The sequence below is a fragment of the Saccostrea cucullata genome, unplaced genomic scaffold, assembly GCF_032062105.1.
Source record: "Saccostrea cucullata isolate Sc308-1 unplaced genomic scaffold, CSIRO_AGI_Scuc_v1 ctg2301, whole genome shotgun sequence".
NCBI classification, from domain to species: domain Eukaryota; kingdom Metazoa; phylum Mollusca; class Bivalvia; order Ostreida; family Ostreidae; genus Saccostrea; species Saccostrea cuccullata.
In genome coordinates this window covers 376-22899 of record NW_026934719.1, presented here as the reverse complement: position 1 = coordinate 22899, position 22524 = coordinate 376, and the positions used below count along the sequence as shown (strand labels likewise).

The following is a 22524-nucleotide window of genomic DNA, read 5'->3' as shown; positions in this document are numbered from 1 at the left end:
AAAACGCTAATACAATGCTACAAATCTTCGCTTGACTTAAATATTTCACTCTATATTATTTTTAAAATCAGTTTTAAGGTGCATTTTAGGGTGTCCAATCTTTTAACAATATTAGAAAATTGTGCACACCCACAAAAACATTCTGGTGATGACGTCATTCCAGGTTATAAATGTATTATTTTTGCTCCCCCTGTTCACTCTGCCGGCGCTCCAAATGCGAGATTTTAGGGGAAAAAAGATTCTTCATGGATAACCGCTTATATGGCACAATATCCACTGGGAAAAGAAATTTTCAGACTGTTAAAAAAATAACACAACACTGAATACTTGGTTTGTAGGTAATGTGTATATTTAGGGACAATGTCAAATGCTTAAAAAAATTACAAATCGTTCAAATACGAAAGACAGGAACAGATATTTAACAAGTATCACAGTCTTCTCCTTGCTTCATACAACAACTGAAGAACATCTTGCGGAGCCTTTTCTTCATGTTCTGGAAAAATGTTCTACGAGTGACCTGCAAGTAAATAGGGAAAAAAAAGTTAGAAATAAAATAAAGAAATAAATAAAATCAATCAGTCAGATTAATTCGAATGTTATAGTATAAGAAAGAAAATCTCTAAATACATTGTATTTGCTTCACATTATTGGCGGGGGGGGGGGGGGGGGGTTAAAATTGTGAGAGACTTACGACACTTAAAGTATTATCTGTCTTCTTTATATCAGCGTTTGTGTCTTTCATTGAAGCATCTTTCTTTAACAAGGTCGTCTCTTGTTCTTGAAGAACGGGTATTTTCGACTAAAAGGAAGGAATTGATTTTTTGAGAAAAAAAAAGATAACTTGTTTAAAATGAAATCTTTGCATTTCGTTGCCTTTGTGTCACTTAATTGAACACAAACTACATTATTCTCAATTCTCAATTTTGTAGCTTCCATTAAAAAAAAAATCACAATGTTTTTAAAGCAAATTTTCAGATATGACAACCTACCTTTAACTCATCAAGAACGGTAGCCATCACGTGTTTAAAATGTTGTGTGTCGTCCTCTGTCTCCACTCCCGTGGTCAAGTCATCGAGTATATCCTAGAATAAACTCAAGAAAATTGATTGCTGTCCGACACCGATGTACTTATTGGATACATTTATTTCGATTTAAAAGTGTTTGACATTCTATATAAAGGGTGTATTTATACAACTGAGCGCGTGCTTAAAGATTTCTGGTAGAGCATTAAAACTTAAAAAAAAAAATGCACATTGATGTAAACGTTCATTTTCCGTGCTTACCTCGCATATTTCTGGTTCCTCCACCATTTCGCACCACGGTCTATCAAACTTGAGAATTTCATACCTCCTTTGCCTTTCCTAAAATTAATATAAATAATTTTTAAAAACACATAAAATTTGCCATTTTTTTCAGTTCAGAATTGAAAAGACAAAATTCCCAAATGGACATATTTCCAATCAAGGTGCAATTTATAAATATACAAAGGCATGTAATATATGCATACCTGTGCTCTTGCCATTAGAGCGTCCAGTTTGTTTTTGATAGCAATCTCTCTATCCACTTTTTCAAGAAGATCGTCAAAAATGCTCTAGAATGAAGAAAATACGACAATTAATGTTAATCAATTGATTGAATTTACAATTCTAAACTGGTACTCTGTAGAACCTATCTGCTTCACACAAAAAACTTTGTTCTTAAACACACTGTAAACATACAATGAAAACTGTCAATTTATTTCGGACATGTAGCATCGCGTCAAACATTTAGGTGATGGTCGAAAGATCACTCTCTACTTTTCGAATTCCGCACGATACTTGTGAAAACTTAGGACAGCTTAATATTAACTACAACCCATGAAGTGAAAATTAAAAAGGTCTACTAAGTTATTCGAGCGCTTATATTTGATTAAATCTTATATGACTGACCGTTGAATTGGGCATTTGTGATCTATTTCACTAACTCGTCATTAAACGACAAAAAAGTCTCCAAGTTTGTAAACACTGTTTTTGTGTTAGAATGCATGAGACTCGTGCATGTAGTATTTAGTTTGAAATTACCTGACACATCTCATGGTCCTCCACCATAACATACCACGGCTTGTCGAACTTCAGTATTTGTAACTTATCCTCCATGTTTTCTAAAATAAGAAGAAAAAATAAAATCTCACATTACAGAAAAGAGAAAAAAAAAGTTTATTTTGCAATTTCATTTCAACCGCCCTCCCACTTCTCTTCATCCTTTTAATTATTTATTGTCAAGTCAAAATGAATAAATGAATATACGGAACATGTCGATTTCTATTATTTGGAAGATATGAAACAGGTTCTCTACTTCATTTTACAGAATAAGGACAAATTTCTTAGAATAAAAGCTATGGAAATTCTTACCAAATGTTTGCTACCTTTTCCTTCACTACAGTGTTTCTTGACAACTGAGAAAGTATGACATCTCACTTTTATGACGTCATCGATATTGTGACGTTTTGTGTCTCTTTGAGATCATAACGTTCCATGCCGAACCCTGAAATGACTGCAGATACCGTGCAATATGTCCTCTAATGTTTGCATAAATGATGCTACATGTATGTACACTGCAATACCGCTAACTTACATATATCTTTGAACTTGGTCCCTTTGAAACATATACTATAGCAAAGTAATTTCCATATCTATAAGGCAGATCTGAACCCGCCCCCTCTCCCCTTTTCTTTGACCTTCCTTCCAGATATACCACTTATGATCCACCCCCGGCTTTGCAATGTGCCAAAGAAGCTCGCTCTACATTTTATGTATGTTCTAATCGCATTCAATATATTTATTTTATTTATTTCAACTCATTCAAAGTGTTCAACGCCTCAACCAAGCGGTTATCAAAATATCAACACATTTATTATACACCAATCCCGTCTTCTTAAACTATTTTCCTCTCTATACAACTTTCTGCCACAAGCAATGTCTGCCTCCTTAAACCCTACTTTCGCTTTCTTGCAGCAAGAAAAAAAGTAGGGAAAAAAAAGGTTGCGACTTGCGAGTTCGATTATTTTGAAAGCGATAATCCTTTTATTTCATAGTTTTTTTGTTTTTGTTTTGTTTTTTTTTTTCACAGCTATTATACTAGTTATCAAGTGAAAATCGATAATTTTTTCATGATAAACTATTTGAAATAAAATTAAAATCAATTCCACATACATTATGAGAAATGAATACATGACAATAAAATATCAAATAATATCGGGGGAATCAAATGCCATCAATGAAATGTGAAGAAAATCCAGATAAAAAGGTTTATTTTGTTTCTCTCTTCTTCATGCAGAAATTTTGACCTCTGACGAATTTGAAGTTCTTGCCGATAAAATCTATAATTCCTAGGTACATGGACCAATCACAATCAAACTTTTCAGAAAGTTTCTTTAGCATTTTGACTACAATATCCTGAAAATTCGTCTTGATCCCAGATGCGGTTTGTCATGTACAAAAATATTCTACGTACGTACAGCGTTAGGAGAAAAGGGTAATATTGATATTCTGAGAATTATACGATTAATTCATTGACTGGTGTATGGAAAATGACAAAATAAAATTAAATATCAAAACAATGACAATATATTGGTCTTTGTATACGTCAACAAAAACTAAATATGTAGGACTGACATTATTTATGTTGAGACCCAGTTACTGTACAACTTTTGCGATAATTATCAAAGTCGGTGTTCCACCGTGTTATCTACGAATTAAAAAACGCTAATACAATGCTACAAATCTTCGCTTGTCTTAAATATTTCACACTGTATTATTTTTTAAACCAGTTTTAAGGTGCATTTTAGAGTGTCCAATCTTTTAACAATATTAGAAAATTGTGCACACCCACAAAAACATTCTGGTGATGACATCATTCACAGTTTATATATGTATTATTTTTGCTCCCCCTATTCACTCTGCCGGCGCTCCAAATACCAGATTTTGCAGGAAAAAAAGATTCTTCATGGATAACCGCTTATATGGCACAATATCCACTGGGAAAAGAAATTTTCAGACTGTTAAAAAAATAACACAACACTGAATACTTGGTTTGTAGGTAATGTGTATATTTAGGGACAATATCAAATGCTTAAAAAAATTACAAATCGTTCAAATAAAAGAAGGAAAAGACAGATATTTAACAAGTATCACAGTCTTCTCCTTGCTTCATACAACAACTGAAGAACATCTTGCGGAGCCTTTTCTTCATGTTCTGGAAAAATGTTCTACTGACCTGAAGTAAATAGGTCAAGAAAATTGAAAAAAACCTGCAAGTAAATAGGGAAAAAAAGTTAGAAAATAAAATAAAGAAATAAATAAAATCAATTAGTCAGATTAATTCGAATGTTATAGTTTAAGAAATAAAATCTCTAAATATTTGCTTTACATTATTGGCGGGGGGGGGGGGGGTAAAATTGTGAGAGACTTACGACACTAGAAGTATTATCTGTCTTCTTTATATCAGCGTTTGTGTCTTTCATTGAAGCATCTTTCTTTAACGAGGTCGTCTCTTGTTCTTGAAGAACGGGTATTTTCGACTAAAAAGAAGGAATAAATTTTTTGAGAAAAAAAAGATAACTTGTTTAAAATGAAATCTTTGCATTTCGTTGCCTTTGTGTCACTTAATTGAACACAAACTACATTATTCTCAATTCTGCAGATTTTTGTAGCTTCCATTAAAAAAAAGATAACAATGTTTTTAAAGCAAATTTTCAGATGACAACCTACCTTTAACTCATCAAGAACGGTAGCCATCACGTGTTTAAAATGTCGTGTGTCATCCTCTGTCTCCACTCCCGTGGTCAAGTCATCGAGTATATCCTATCCTAAATAAAGTCAAGTAAATTGATTGTTGTCCGACACTGATGTACTTATTGGATACATTTATTTCGATTTAAAAGTGTTTGACATTCTATATAAGGGGTGTATTTATACAACTGAGCGCATGCTTAAAGATTTCTGGTAGAGCATTAAAACTTAAAAAATGCACATTGATGAAAACGTTCATTTTCCGTGCTTACCTCGCATATTTCTGGTTCCTCCACCATTTCGCACCACGGTCTATCAAACTTGAGAATTTCATACCTCCTTTGCCTTTCCTAAAATTAATGTAAATATTTTTTAAAACACATAAAATTCGCCATTTTTTAAAGTTTAGAATCGAAAGGACAAAATTGCCAAATCGACATATTTCCAATCAAAATGCAATTTATAAATATACAAAGGCATGTAACATAAGAATACCTGCGCTCTTGCCATTAGAGCGTCCAGTTTGTTTTTGATAGCAATCTCTCTATCCACTTTTTCAAGAAGATCGTCAAAAATGCTCTAGAATGAAGAAAATGCGACAATTAATGTTAATCAATTGATTGAATTTACAATTCTAAACTGGTACTCTGTAGAACCTATCTGCTTCACAAAAAAGCTTTGTTCTTAAACACACAGCTGTAAACATACAGTGAAAACTGTCAATTTATTTCGGACATGCAGCATCGCGTCAAACAGTTAGGTGATGGTCAAAAGACCACTCTATACTTTTCGAATATTCTGCACGATACTTGTGAAAACTTAGGACAGCTTAATATTAACTACAACCCATCAAGTGAAAATTAAGAAAGGTCTACTAAGTTATTCGAGCGCTTATATTTGATTTAATCTAATATGACTGACCGTTGAACTGGGCATTTGTGATCTATTTCACTCACTCGTCATTAAACGACAAAAAAGTCTCCAAGTTTGTAAACACTGTTCTTGTGTTAGAATGCATGAGACACGTGCATGTAGTATTTAATTTGAAATTACCTGACACATTTCATGGTCTTCCACCATAACATACCACGGCTTGTCGAACTTCAGTATTTGTAACTTATCCTCCATGTTTTCTAAAATAAGAAGAAAAAATAAAATCTACATTGCAAAAAAAAAAGAAAAAAAAGTTTATTTTGCAATTTCATTTCAACCGCCCTTCCACTTTTCTTAATCCTTTTAATTATTTATTGTCAAGTCAAAATTAATAAATGGAATATGCGGAACATGTCGATTTCTATCATTTGGAAGATACGAAACAGGTTCTCTACTTCATTTTACGGATTAAGGACAAATTTCTTAGAATAAAAGCTATGGAAATTCTTACCAAATGTTTGCTGCCTTTTCCTTCACTACAGTGTTCCTTGACAACTGAGAAAGTATGACATCTCACTTTTATGACGTCATCCATATTGTGACGTTTTGTGTCTCTTTGAGATCATAACGTTCCATGCCGAACCTTGAAATGACTGCAGATACCGTGCGATATGTCCTCCAATGTTTGCATGAATGATGCTACACGTATGTACACTGCAATACCGCTAACTTACCTATATCTATAGCATAATAGGAACTTGGTCCCTTTGAAACATATACTATAGCAAAATAATTTCCATATTTATAAGGCAGATCTGAACCCGCCCCCTCTCCCCTTTTCTTTGAACTTCCTTCCAGATATACCACTTATGATCCACTCCTGGCTTTGCAATGTGCCAAAGAAGCTCGCTCTACATTTTATGTATGTTCTAATCGCATTCAATATATTTATTTTATTTATTTCAACTCATTCAAAGTGTTCAACGCCTCAACCAAGCGGTTATCAAAATATCAACATATTTATTATACACCAATCCCGTCTTCTTAAACTATTTTCCTCTCTATACAACTTTGTGTCACAAACAATGTCTGCCTCCTTAAAGCCTGCTTTCGCTTTCTTGCAGCAAGAAAAAAAAGTAGGAAAAGAAAAAAAAAGGGGGGGGGGGGTCGCGACTTGCGAGTTCGATCATTTTGAAAGCGATATTCGTTTTATTTCATAGTTTGCTTTTTTTTTTTTTTTCTTTACAGCTATTATACTAGATATCGAAGGAAAATCGATGATTTTTTCATGATAAACTATTTGAAATAAAATTAAAATCAATTCCACATACATTATGAGAAATGAATACATGACAATAAAATATCAAATAATATCGGGGGAATCAAATGCCATCATTAAATGTGAAGAAAATCCAGATAAAAAAGTTTATTTTGTTTCTCTCTTCTTCATGGAGAAATTTTGACCTCTGACGAATTTGAAGTTCTTGCCGATAAAATCTATAATTCCTAGGTACATGGACCAATCACAATCAAACTTTTCAGAAAGTTTCTTTAGCATTTTGACTACAATATCCTGAAAATTCGTCTTGATCCGAGATGCGGTTTGTCATGTACAAAAATATTCTACGTACGTACAGCGTTAGGAGAAAAGGGTAATATTGATATTCTGAGAATTATTCGATTAATTCATTGACTGGTGTATGGAAAATGACAAAATAAAATTAAATATCAAAATAATGACAATATATTGGTCTTTGTATACGTCAACAAAAACTAAATATGTAGGACTGACATTATTTATGTTGAGACCCAGTTACTGTACAACTTTTGCGATAACTATCAAAGTCGGTGTTCCACCGTGTTACCTACGAATTACAAAACGCTAATGCAATTCTACAAATCTTCGATTGTCTTAAATATTTCACTCTATATTATTATTTAAATCAGTTTTTAGGTGCATTTTAGAGTGTCCAATCTTTTAACAATATTAGAAAATTGTGCACACCCACAAAAACATTCTGGTGATGACATCATTCACAGTTTATATATGTATTATTTTTGCTCGTCCTATTCACTCTGCCGGCGCTCTAAATACCAGATTTTGCAGGAAAAAAAGATTCTTCATGGATAACCGCTTATATGGCACAATATCCACTGGGAAAAGAAATTTTCAGACTGTTAAAAAAATAACACAACACTGAATACTTGGTTTGTAGGTAATGTGTATATTTAGGGACGATATCAAATGCTTAAAAAAATTACAAAACGTTCAAATTCGAAAGACAGGAAGATATTTAACAAGTATTAACAAGTATCACAGTCTTCTCCTTGCTTCATACAACAACTGAAGAACATCTTGCGGAGCCTTTTCTTCATGTTCTGGAAAAATGTTCTACGAGTGACCTGCAAGAAAATAGGGAAAAAAAGTTAGAAAATAAAATAAAGAAATAAATAAAATCAATTAGTCAGATTAATTCGAATGTTATAGTTTAAGAAATAAAATCTCTAAATATTTGCTTTACATTATTGGCGGGGGGGGGGGGGGGTAAAATTGTGAGAGACTTACGACACTAGAAGTATTATCTGTCTTCTTTATATCAGCGTTTGTGTCTTTCATTGAAGCATCTTTCTTTAACGAGGTCGTCTCTTGTTCTTGAAGAACGGGTATTTTCGACTAAAAAGAAGGAATTAATTTTTTGAGGAAAAAAAGATAACTTATTTAAAATGAAATCTTTGCATTTCGTTGCCTTTGTGTCACTTAATTGAACACAAACTACATTATTCTCAGTACTGCAGATTTTTGTAGCTTACATTAAAAAAAAGAAAATGTTTTTAAAGCAAATTTTCAGATGACAACCTACCTTTAACTCATCAAGAACGGTAGCCATCACGTGTTTAAAATGTCGTGTGTCATCCTCTGTCTCCACTCCCGTGGTCAAGTCATCGAGTATATCCTAGAATAAAGTCAAGTAAATTGATTGTTGTCCGACACTGATGTACTTATTGGATACATTTATTTCGATTTAAAAGTGTTTGACATTCTATATAAGGGGTGTATTTATACAACTGAGCGCATGCTTAAAGATTTCTGGTAGAGCATTAAAACTTAAAAAATGCACATTGATGAAAACGTTCATTTTCCGTGCTTACCTCGCATATTTCTGGTTCCTCCACCATTTCGCACCACGGTCTATCAAACTTGAGAATTTCATACCTCCTTTGCCTTTCCTAAAATTAATGTAAATATTTTTTAAAACACATAAAATTTTTTTTTTCAGTTCAGAATCGAAAAGACAAAATTGCCAAATCGACATATTTCCAATCAAAATGCAATTTATAAATATACAAAGGCATGTAACATATGAATACCTGCGCTCTTGCCATTAGAGCGTCCAGTTTGTTTTTGATAGCAATCTCTCTATCCACTTTTTCAAGAAGATCGTCAAAAATGCTCTAGAATGAAGAAAATGCGACAATTAATGTTAATCAATTGATTGAATTTACAATTCTAAACTGGTACTCTGTAGAACCTATCTGCTTCACAAAAAAGCTTTGTTCTTAAACACACAGCTGTAAACATACAGTGAAAACTGTCAATTTATTTCGGACATGCAGCATCGCGTCAAACAGTTAGGTGATGGTCAAAAGACCACTCTATACTTTTCGAATATTCTGCACGATACTTGTGAAAACTTAGGACAGCTTAATATTAACTACAACCCATCAAGTGAAAATTAAGAAAGGTCTACTAAGTTATTCGAGCGCTTATATTTGATTTAATCTAATATGACTGACCGTTGAACTGGGCATTTGTGATCTATTTCACTCACTCGTCATTAAACGACAAAAAAGTCTCCAAGTTTGTAAACACTGTTCTTGTGTTAGAATGCATGAGACACGTGCATGTAGTATTTAATTTGAAATTACCTGACACATTTCATGGTCTTCCACCATAACATACCACGGCTTGTCGAACTTCAGTATTTGTAACTTATCCTCCATGTTTTCTAAAATAAGAAAAAAAATAAAATCTCACATTGCAAAAAAAAGAAAAAAAAAGTTTATTTTGCAATTTCATTTCAACCGCCCTTCCACTTTTCTTAATCCTTTTAATTATTTATTGTCAAGTCAAAATTAATAAATGGAATATGCGGAACATGTCGATTTCTATCATTTGGAAGATACGAAACAGGTTCTCTACTTCATTTTACAGAATAAGGACAAATTTCTTAGAATAAAAGCTATGGAAATTCTTACCAAATGTTTGCTGCCTTTTCCTTCACTACAGTGTTCCTTGACAACTGAGAAAGTATGACATCTCACTTTTATGACGTCATCCATATTGTGACGTTTTGTGTCTCTTTGAGATCATAACGTTCCATGCCGAACCTTGAAATGACTGCAGATACCGTGCGATATGTCCTCCAATGTTTGCATGAATGATGCTACACGTATGTACACTGCAATACCGCTAACTTACCTATATCTATAGCATAATAGGAACTTGGTCCCTTTGAAACATATACTATAGCAAAATAATTTCCATATTTATAAGGCAGATCTGAACCCGCCCCCTCTCCCCTTTTCTTTGAACTTCCTTCCAGATATACCACTTATGATCCACTCCTGGCTTTGCAATGTGCCAAAGAAGCTCGCTCTACATTTTATGTATGTTCTAATCGCATTCAATATATTTATTTTATTTATTTCAACTCATTCAAAGTGTTCAACGCCTCAACCAAGCGGTTATCAAAATATCAACATATTTATTATACACCAATCCCGTCTTCTTAAACTATTTTCCTCTCTATACAACTTTGTGTCACAAACAATGTCTGCCTCCTTAAAGCCTGCTTTCGCTTTCTTGCAGCAAGAAAAAAAAGTAGGAAAAGAAAAAAAAAAAGGGGGGGGGGGTCGCGACTTGCGAGTTCGATCATTTTGAAAGCGATATTCGTTTTATTTCATAGTTTGCTTTTTTTTTTTTTTTTCTTTACAGCTATTATACTAGATATCGAAGGAAAATCGATGATTTTTTCATGATAAACTATTTGAAATAAAATTAAAATCAATTCCACATACATTATGAGAAATGAATACATGACAATAAAATATCAAATAATATCGGGGGAATCAAATGCCATCATTAAATGTGAAGAAAATCCAGATAAAAAAGTTTATTTTGTTTCTCTCTTCTTCATGGAGAAATTTTGACCTCTGACGAATTTGAAGTTCTTGCCGATAAAATCTATAATTCCTAGGTACATGGACCAATCACAATCAAACTTTTCAGAAAGTTTCTTTAGCATTTTGACTACAATATCCTGAAAATTCGTCTTGATCCGAGATGCGGTTTGTCATGTACAAAAATATTCTACGTACGTACAGCGTTAGGAGAAAAGGGTAATATTGATATTCTGAGAATTATTCGATTAATTCATTGACTGGTGTATGGAAAATGACAAAATAAAATTAAATATCAAAATAATGACAATATATTGGTCTTTGTATACGTCAACAAAAACAAAATATGTAGGACTGACATTATTTATGTTGAGACCCAGTTACTGTACAACTTTTGCGATAACTATCAAAGTCGGTGTTCCACCGTGTTACCTACGAATTACAAAACGCTAATGCAATTCTACAAATCTTCGATTGTCTTAAATATTTCACTCTATATTATTATTTAAATCAGTTTTTAGGTGCATTTTAGAGTGTCCAATCTTTTAACAATATTAGAAAATTGTGCACACCCACAAAAACATTCTGGTGATGACATCATTCACAGTTTATATATGTATTATTTTTGCTCGTCCTATTCACTCTGCCGGCGCTCTAAATACCAGATTTTGCAGGAAAAAAAGATTCTTCATGGATAACCGCTTATATGGCACAATATCCACTGGGAAAAGAAATTTTCAGACTGTTAAAAAAATAACACAACACTGAATACTTGGTTTGTAGGTAATGTGTATATTTAGGGACGATATCAAATGCTTAAAAAAATTACAAAACGTTCAAATTCGAAAGACAGGAACAGATATTTAACAAGTATCACAGTCTTCTCCTTGCTTCATACAACAACTGAAGAACATCTTGCGGAGCCTTTTCTTCATGTTCTGGAAAAATGTTCTACGAGTGACCTGCAAGAAAATAGGGAAAAAAAGTTAGAAAATAAAATAAAGAAATAAATAAAATCAATTAGTCAGATTAATTCGAATGTTATAGTTTAAGAAATAAAATCTCTAAATATTTGCTTTACATTATTGGCGGGGGGGGGGGGGGGGGGTAAAATTGTGAGAGACTTACGACACTAGAAGTATTATCTGTCTTCTTTATATCAGCGTTTGTGTCTTTCATTGAAGCATCTTTCTTTAACGAGGTCGTCTCTTGTTCTTGAAGAACGGGTATTTTCGACTAAAAAGAAGGAATTAATTTTTTGAGGAAAAAAAGATAACTTATTTAAAATGAAATCTTTGCATTTCGTTGCCTTTGTGTCACTTAGTTGAACACAAACTACATTATTCTCAATTCTGCAGATTTTTGTAGCTTCCATTAAAAAAAAGATAACAATGTTTTTAAAGCAAATTTTCAGATGACAACCTACCTTTAACTCATCAAGAACGGTAGCCATCACGTGTTTAAAATGTCGTGTGTCATCCTCTGTCTCCACTCCCGTGGTCAAGTCATCGAGTATATCCTAGAATAAAGTCAAGTAAATTGATTGTTGTCCGACACTGATGTACTTATTGGATACATTTATTTCGATTTAAAAGTGTTTGACATTCTATATAAGGGGTGTATTTATACAACTGAGCGCATGCTTAAAGATTTCTGGTAGAGCATTAAAACTTAAAAAATGCACATTGATGAAAACGTTCATTTTCCGTGCTTACCTCGCATATTTCTGGTTCCTCCACCATTTCGCACCACGGTCTATCAAACTTGAGAATTTCATACCTCCTTTGCCTTTCCTAAAATTAATGTAAATATTTTTTAAAACACATAAAAGTTTTTTTTTCAGTTCAGAATCGAAAAGACAAAATTGCCAAATCGACATATTTCCAATCAAAATGCAATTTATAAATATACAAAGGCATGTAACATATGAATACCTGCGCTCTTGCCATTAGAGCGTCCAGTTTGTTTTTGATAGCAATCTCTCTATCCACTTTTTCAAGAAGATCGTCAAAAATGCTCTAGAATGAAGAAAATGCGACAATTAATGTTAATCAATTGATTGAATTTACAATTCTAAACTGGTACTCTGTAGAACCTATCTGCTTCACAAAAAAGCTTTGTTCTTAAACACACAGCTGTAAACATACAGTGAAAACTGTCAATTTATTTCGGACATGCAGCATCGCGTCAAACAGTTAGGTGATGGTCAAAAGACCACTCTATACTTTTCGAATATTCTGCACGATACTTGTGAAAACTTAGGACAGCTTAATATTAACTACAACCCATCAAGTGAAAATTAAGAAAGGTCTACTAAGTTATTCGAGCGCTTATATTTGATTTAATCTAATATGACTGACCGTTGAACTGGGCATTTGTGATCTATTTCACTCACTCGTCATTAAACGACAAAAAAGTCTCCAAGTTTGTAAACACTGTTCTTGTGTTAGAATGCATGAGACACGTGCATGTAGTATTTAATTTGAAATTACCTGACACATTTCATGGTCTTCCACCATAACATACCACGGCTTGTCGAACTTCAGTATTTGTAACTTATCCTCCATGTTTTCTAAAATAAGAAAAAAAAAAAATAAAAGCTCACATTGCAAAAAAAAAAGAAAAAAATGTTTATTTTGCAATTTCATTTCAACCGCCCTTCCACTTTTCTTAATCCTTTTAATTATTTATTGTCAAGTCAAAATTAATAAATGGAATATGCGGAACATGTCGATTTCTATCATTTGGAAGATACGAAACAGGTTCTCTACTTCATTTTACGGATTAAGGACAAATTTCTTAGAATAAAAGCTATGGAAATTCTTACCAAATGTTTGCTGCCTTTTCCTTCACTACAGTGTTCCTTGACAACTGAGAAAGTATGACATCTCACTTTTATGACGTCATCCATATTGTGACGTTTTGTGTCTCTTTGAGATCATAACGTTCCATGCCGAACCTTGAAATGACTGCAGATACCGTGCGATATGTCCTCCAATGTTTGCATGAATGATGCTACACGTATGTACACTGCAATACCGCTAACTTACCTATATCTATAGCATAATAGGAACTTGGTCCCTTTGAAACATATACTATAGCAAAATAATTTCCATATTTATAAGGCAGATCTGAACCCGCCCCCTCTCCCCTTTTCTTTGTACTTCCTTCCAGATATACCACTTATGATCCACTCCTGGCTTTGCAATGTGCCAAAGAAGCTCGCTCTACATTTTATGTATGTTCTAATCGCATTCAATATATTTATTTTATTTATTTCAACTCATTCAAAGTGTTCAACGCCTCAACCAAGCGGTTATCAAAATATCAACATATTTATTATACACCAATCCCGTCTTCTTAAACTATTTTCCTCTCTATACAACTTTGTGTCACAAACAATGTCTGCCTCCTTAAAGCCTGCTTTCGCTTTCTTGCAGCAAGAAAAAAAAGTAGGAAAAGAAAAAAAAAAGGGGGGGGGGGGTGCGACTTGCGAGTTCGATCATTTTGAAAGCGATATTCGTTTTATTTCATAGTTTGCTTTTTTTTTTTTTTTTTTTCTTTACAGCTATTATACTAGATATCGAAGGAAAATCGATGATTTTTTCATGATAAACTATTTGAAATAAAATTAAAATCAATTCCACATACATTATGAGAAATGAATACATGACAATAAAATATCAAATAATATCGGGGGAATCAAATGCCATCATTAAATGTGAAGAAAATCCAGATAAAAAAGTTTATTTTGTTTCTCTCTTCTTCATGGAGAAATTTTGACCTCTGACGAATTTGAAGTTCTTGCCGATAAAATCTATAATTCCTAGGTACATGGACCAATCACAATCAAACTTTTCAGAAAGTTTCTTTAGCATTTTGACTACAATATCCTGAAAATTCGTCTTGATCCGAGATGCGGTTTGTCATGTACAAAAATATTCTACGTACGTACAGCGTTAGGAGAAAAGGGTAATATTGATATTCTGAGAATTATTCGATTAATTCATTGACTGGTGTATGGAAAATGACAAAATAAAATTAAATATCAAAATAATGACAATATATTGGTCTTTGTATACGTCAACAAAAACTAAATATGTAGGACTGACATTATTTATGTTGAGACCCAGTTACTGTACAACTTTTGCGATAACTATCAAAGTCGGTGTTCCACCGTGTTACCTACGAATTACAAAACGCTAATGCAATTCTACAAATCTTCGATTGTCTTAAATATTTCACTCTATATTATTATTTAAATCAGTTTTTAGGTGCATTTTAGAGTGTCCAATCTTTTAACAATATTAGAAAATTGTGCACACCCACAAAAACATTCTGGTGATGACATCATTCACAGTTTATATATGTATTATTTTTGCTCGTCCTATTCACTCTGCCGGCGCTCTAAATACCAGATTTTGCAGGAAAAAAAGATTCTTCATGGATAACCGCTTATATGGCACAATATCCACTGGGAAAAGAAATTTTCAGACTGTTAAAAAAATAACACAACACTGAATACTTGGTTTGTAGGTAATGTGTATATTTAGGGACGATATCAAATGCTTAAAAAAATTACAAAACGTTCAAATTCGAAAGACAGAAACAGATATTTAACAAGTATCACAGTCTTCTCCTTGCTTCATACAACAACTGAAGAACATCTTGCGGAGCCTTTTCTTCATGTTCTGGAAAAATGTTCTACGAGTGACCTGCAAGTAAATAGGGAAAAAAAGTTAGAAAATAAAATAAAGAAATAAATAAAATCAATTAGTCAGATTAATTCGAATGTTATAGTTTAAGAAATAAAATCTCTAAATATTTGCTTTACATTATTGGCGGGGGGGGGGGGGGGGGGGGTAAAATTGTGAGAGACTTACGACACTAGAAGTATTATCTGTCTTCTTTATATCAGCGTTTGTGTCTTTCATTGAAGCATCTTTCTTTAACGAGGTCGTCTCTTGTTCTTGAAGAACGGGTATTTTCGACTAAAAAGAAGGAATTAATTTTTTGAGGAAAAAAAGATAACTTATTTAAAATGAAATCTTTGCATTTCGTTGCCTTTGTGTCACTTAGTTGAACACAATCTACATTATTCTCAGTTCTGCAGATTTGTAGCTTCCATTAAAAAAAAGATAAATGTTTTTAAAGCAAATTTTCAGATGACAACCTACCTTTAACTCATCAAGAACGGTAGCCATCACGTGTTTAAAATGTCGTGTGTCATCCTCTGTCTCCACTCCCGTGGTCAAGTCATCGAGTATATCCTAGAATAAAGTCAAGTAAATTGATTGTTGTCCGACACTGATGTACTTATTGGATACATTTATTTCGATTTAAAAGTGTTTGACATTCTATATAAGGGGTGTATTTATACAACTGAGCGCATGCTTAAAGATTTCTGGTAGAGCATTAAAACTTAAAAAATGCACATTGATGAAAACGTTCATTTTCCGTGCTTACCTCGCATATTTCTGGTTCCTCCACCATTTCGCACCACGGTCTATCAAACTTGAGAATTTCATACCTCCTTTGCCTTTCCTAAAATTAATGTAAATATTTTTTAAAACACATAAAAATTTTTTTTTCAGTTCAGAATCGAAAAGACAAAATTGCCAAATCGACATATTTCCAATCAAAATGCAATTTATAAATATACAAAGGCATGTAACATATGAATACCTGCGCTCTTGCCATTAGAGCGTCCAGTTTGTTTTTGATAGCAATCTCTCTATCCACTTTTTCAAGAAGATCGTCAAAAATGCTCTAGAATGAAGAAAATGCGACAATTAATGTTAATCAATTGATTGAATTTACAATTCTAAACTGGTACTCTGTAGAACCTATCTGCTTCACAAAAAAGCTTTGTTCTTAAACACACAGCTGTAAACATACAGTGAAAACTGTCAATTTATTTCGGACATGCAGCATCGCGTCAAACAGTTAGGTGATGGTCAAAAGACCACTCTATACTTTTCGAATATTCTGCACGATACTTGTGAAAACTTAGGACAGCTTAATATTAACTACAACCCATCAAGTGAAAATTAAAAAGGTCTACTAAGTTATTCGAGCGCTTATATTTGATTTAATCTAATATAACTGACCGTTGAATTGGGCATTTGTGATCTATTTCACTCACTCGTCATTAAACGACAAAAAAGTCTCCAAGTTTGTAAACACTGTTCTTGTGTTAGAATGCATGAGACACGTGCATGTAGTATTTAATTTGAAATTACCTGACACATTTCATGGTCTTCCACCATAACATACCACGGCTTGTCGAACTTCAGTATTTGTAACTTATCCTCCATGTTTTCTAAAATAAGAAAAAAAAATAAAATCTCACATTGCAAAAAAAAAAGAAAAAAAAAGTTTATTTTGCAATTTCATTTCAACCGCCCTTCCACTTTTCTTAATCCTTTTAATTATTTATTGTCAAGTCAAAATTAATAAATGGAATATGCGGAACATGTCGATTTCTATCATTTGGAAGATACGAAACAGGTTCTCTACTTCATTTTACGGATTAAGGACAAATTTCTTAGAATAAAAGCTATGGAAATTCTTACCAAATGTTTGCTGCCTTTTCCTTCACTACAGTGTTCCTTGACAACTGAGAAAGTATGACATCTCACTTTTATGACGTCATCCATATTGTGACGTTTTGTGTCTCTTTGAGATCATAACGTTCCATGCCGAACCTTGAAATGACTGCAGATACCGTGCGATATGTCCTCCAATGTTTGCATGAATGATGCTACACGTATGTACACTGCAATACCGCTAACTTACCTATATCTATAGCATAATAGGAACTTGGTCCCTTTGAAACATATACTATAGCAAAATAATTTCCATATTTATAAGGCAGATCTGAACCCGCCCCCTCTCCCCTTTTCTTTGAACTTCCTTCCAGATATACCACTTATGATCCACTCCTGGCTTTGCAATGTGCCAAAGAAGCTCGCTCTACATTTTATGTATGTTCTAATCGCATTCAATATATTTATTTTATTTATTTCAACTCATTCAAAGTGTTCAACGCCTCAACCAAGCGGTTATCAAAATATCAACATATTTATTATACACCAATCCCGTCTTCTTAAACTATTTTCCTCTCTATACAACTTTGTGTCACAAACAATGTCTGCCTCCTTAAAGCCTGCTTTCGCTTTCTTGCAGCAAGAAAAAAAAGTAGGAAAAGAAAAAAAAAGGGGGGGGGGGGGTCGCGACTTGCGAGTTCGATCATTTTGAAAGCGATATTCGTTTTATTTCATAGTTTGCTTTTTTTTTTTTTTTCTTTACAGCTATTATACTAGATATCGAAGGAAAATCGATGATTTTTTCATGATAAACTATTTGAAATAAAATTAAAATCAATTCCACATACATTATGAGAAATGAATACATGACAATAAAATATCAAATAATATCGGGGGAATCAAATGCCATCATTAAATGTGAAGAAAATCCAGATAAAAAAGTTTATTTTGTTTCTCTCTTCTTCATGGAGAAATTTTGACCTCTGACGAATTTGAAGTTCTTGCCGATAAAATCTATAATTCCTAGGTACATGGACCAATCACAATCAAACTTTTCAGAAAGTTTCCCTAGCATTTTGACTACAATATCCTGAAAATTCGTCTTGATCCGAGATGCGGTTTGTCATGTACAAAAATATTCTACGTACGTACAGCGTTAGGAGAAAAGGGTAATATTGATATTCTGAGAATTATTCGATTAATTCATTGACTGGTGTATGGAAAATGACAAAATAAAATTAAATATCAAAATAATGACAATATATTGGTCTTTGTATACGTCAACAAAAACTAAATATGTAGGACTGACATTATTTATGTTGAGACCCAGTTACTGTACAACTTTTGCGATAACTATCAAAGTCGGTGTTCCACCGTGTTACCTACGAATTACAAAACGCTAATGCAATTCTACAAATCTTCGATTGTCTTAAATATTTCACTCTATATTATTATTTAAATCAGTTTTTAGGTGCATTTTAGAGTGTCCAATCTTTTAACAATATTAGAAAATTGTGCACACCCACAAAAACATTCTGGTGATGACATCATTCACAGTTTATATATGTATTATTTTTGCTCGTCCTATTCACTCTGCCGGCGCTCTAAATACCAGATTTTGCAGGAAAAAAAGATTCTTCATGGATAACCGCTTATATGGCACAATATCCACTGGGAAAAGAAATTTTCAGACTGTTAAAAAAATAACACAACACTGAATACTTGGTTTGTAGGTAATGTGTATATTTAGGGACGATATCAAATGCTTAAAAAAATTACAAAACGTTCAAATTCGAAAGACAGGAACAGATATTTAACAAGTATCACAGTCTTCTCCTTGCTTCATACAACAACTGAAGAACATCTTGCGGAGCCTTTTCTTCATGTTCTGGAAAAATGTTCTACGAGTGACCTGCAAGTAAATAGGGAAAAAAAGTTAGAAAATAAAATAAAGAAATAAATAAAATCAATTAGTCAGATTAATTCGAATGTTATAGTTTAAGAAATAAAATCTCTAAATATTTGCTTTACATTATTGGCGGGGGGGGGGGGGGGGGGGGGGTAAAATTGTGAGAGACTTACGACACTAGAAGTATTATCTGTCTTCTTTATATCAGCGTTTGTGTCTTTCATTGAAGCATCTTTCTTTAACGAGGTCGTCTCTTGTTCTTGAAGAACGGGTATTTTCGACTAAAAAGAAGGAATTAATTTTTTGAGGAAAAAAAGATAACTTATTTAAAATGAAATCTTTGCATTTCGTTGCCTTTGTGTCACTTAGTTGAACACAAACTACATTATTCTCAGTTCTGCAGATTTTTGTAGCTTCCATTAAAAAAAAGATAACAATGTTTTTAAAGCAAATTTTCAGATGACAACCTACCTTTAACTCATCAAGAACGGTAGCCATCACGTGTTTAAAATGTCGTGTGTCATCCTCTGTCTCCACTCCCGTGGTCAAGTCATCGAGTATATCCTAGAATAAAGTCAAGTAAATTGATTGTTGTCCGACACTGATGTACTTATTGGATACATTTATTTCGATTTAAAAGTGTTTGACATTCTATATAAGGGGTGTATTTATACAACTGAGCGCATGCTTAAAGATTTCTGGTAGAGCATTAAAACTTAAAAAATGCACATTGATGAAAACGTTCATTTTCCGTGCTTACCTCGCATATTTCTGGTTCCTCCACCATTTCGCACCACGGTCTATCAAACTTGAGAATTTCATACCTCCTTTGCCTTTCCTAAAATTAATGTAAATATTTTTTTAAAAACACATAAAATTTTTTTAAGTTCAGAATCGAAAAGACAAAATTGCCAAATCGACATATTTCCAATCAAAATGCAATTTATAAATATACAAAGGCATGTAACATATGAATACCTGCGCTCTTGCCATTAGAGCGTCCAGTTTGTTTTTGATAGCAATCTCTCTATCCACTTTTTCAAGAAGATCGTCAAAAATGCTCTAGAATGAAGAAAATGCGACAATTAATGTTAATCAATTGATTGAATTTACAATTCTAAACTGGTACTCTGTAGAACCTATCTGCTTCACAAAAAAGCTTTGTTCTTAAACACACAGCTGTAAACATACAGTGAAAACTGTCAATTTATTTCGGACATGCAGCATCGCGTCAAACAGTTAGGTGATGGTCAAAAGACCACTCTATACTTTTCGAATATTCTGCACGATACTTGTGAAAACTTAGGACAGCTTAATATTAACTACAACCCATCAAGTGAAAATTAAGAAAGGTCTACTAAGTTATTCGAGCGCTTATATTTGATTTAATCTAATATGACTGACCGTTGAACTGGGCATTTGTGATCTATTTCACTCACTCGTCATTAAACGACAAAAAAGTCTCCAAGTTTGTAAACACTGTTCTTGTGTTAGAATGCATGAGACACGTGCATGTAGTATTTAATTTGAAATTACCTGACACATTTCATGGTCTTCCACCATAACATACCACGGCTTGTCGAACTTCAGTATTTGTAACTTATCCTCCATGTTTTCTAAAATAAGAAGGAAAAAAAAAATCTCACATTGCAAAAAAAAATAGAGAAAAATGTTTATTTTGCAATTTCATTTCAACCGCCCTTCCACTTTTCTTAATCCTTTTAATTATTTATTGTCAAGTCAAAATTAATAAATGGAATATGCGGAACATGTCGATTTCTATCATTTGGAAGATACGAAACAGGTTCTCTACTTCATTTTACGGATTAAGGACAAATTTCTTAGAATAAAAGCTATGGAAATTCTTACCAAATGTTTGCTGCCTTTTCCTTCACTACAGTGTTCCTTGACAACTGAGAAAGTATGACATCTCACTTTTATGACGTCATCCATATTGTGACGTTTTGTGTCTCTTTGAGATCATAACGTTCCATGCCGAACCTTGAAATGACTGCAGATACCGTGCGATATGTCCTCCAATGTTTGCATGAATGATGCTACACGTATGTACACTGCAATACCGCTAACTTACCTATATCTATAGCATAATAGGAACTTGGTCCCTTTGAAACATATACTATAGCAAAATAATTTCCATATTTATAAGGCAGATCTGAACCCGCCCCCTCTCCCCTTTTCTTTGAACTTCCTTCCAGATATACCACTTATGATCCACTCCTGGCTTTGCAATGTGCCAAAGAAGCTCGCTCTACATTTTATGTATGTTCTAATCGCATTCAATATATTTATTTTATTTATTTCAACTCATTCAAAGTGTTCAACGCCTCAACCAAGCGGTTATCAAAATATCAACATATTTATTATACACCAATCCCGTCTTCTTAAACTATTTTCCTCTCTATACAACTTTGTGTCACAAACAATGTCTGCCTCCTTAAAGCCTGCTTTCGCTTTCTTGCAGCAAGAAAAAAAAGTAGGAAAAGAAAAAAAAAAGGGGGGGGGGGTCGCGACTTGCGAGTTCGATCATTTTGAAAGCGATATTCGTTTTATTTCATAGTTTGCTTTTTTTTTTTTTTTCTTTACAGCTATTATACTAGATATCGAAGGAAAATCGATGATTTTTTCATGATAAACTATTTGAAATAAAATTAAAATCAATTCCACATACATTATGAGAAATGAATACATGACAATAAAATATCAAATAATATCGGGGGAATCAAATGCCATCATTAAATGTGAAGAAAATCCAGATAAAAAAGTTTATTTTGTTTCTCTCTTCTTCATGGAGAAATTTTGACCTCTGACGAATTTGAAGTTCTTGCCGATAAAATCTATAATTCCTAGGTACATGGACCAATCACAATCAAACTTTTCAGAAAGTTTCTTTAGCATTTTGACTACAATATCCTGAAAATTCGTCTTGATCCGAGATGCGGTTTGTCATGTACAAAAATATTCTACGTACGTACAGCGTTAGGAGAAAAGGGTAATATTGATATTCTGAGAATTATTCGATTAATTCATTGACTGGTGTATGGAAAATGACAAAATAAAATTAAATATCAAAATAATGACAATATATTGGTCTTTGTATAATACGTCAACAAAAACTAAATATGTAGGACTGACATTACTTATGTTGAGACCCAGTTACTGTACAACTTTTGCGATAACTATCAAAGTCGGTGTTCCACCGTGTTACCTACGAATTACAAAACGC

At 33.1% G+C, this 22524-nt stretch overlaps 1 protein-coding gene across 1 annotated transcript; it reads right to left on the bottom strand.

Annotated features, from left to right (window-relative positions):
* Positions 1–344: 344 nt before the first annotated feature.
* Positions 345–21186, bottom strand: LOC134241213 (myosin heavy chain, non-muscle-like). Its single transcript, XM_062723282.1, has 17 exons — positions 21150–21186; positions 20817–20896; positions 20259–20342; positions 20041–20118; positions 16509–16592; positions 16290–16367; positions 12758–12841; positions 12539–12616; positions 9012–9095; positions 8793–8870; positions 5265–5348; positions 5042–5119; positions 1508–1591; positions 1284–1361; positions 990–1082; positions 692–799; positions 345–517 (listed from the first exon to the last, which is right to left on the bottom strand). The coding sequence occupies exons 2-17, from the start codon at positions 20889–20891 to the stop codon at positions 419–421; spliced, it is 1347 nt and encodes a 448-aa protein (XP_062579266.1). The 5' UTR covers positions 20892–20896; positions 21150–21186; the 3' UTR covers positions 345–418.
* Positions 21187–22524: the final 1338 nt, after the last annotated feature.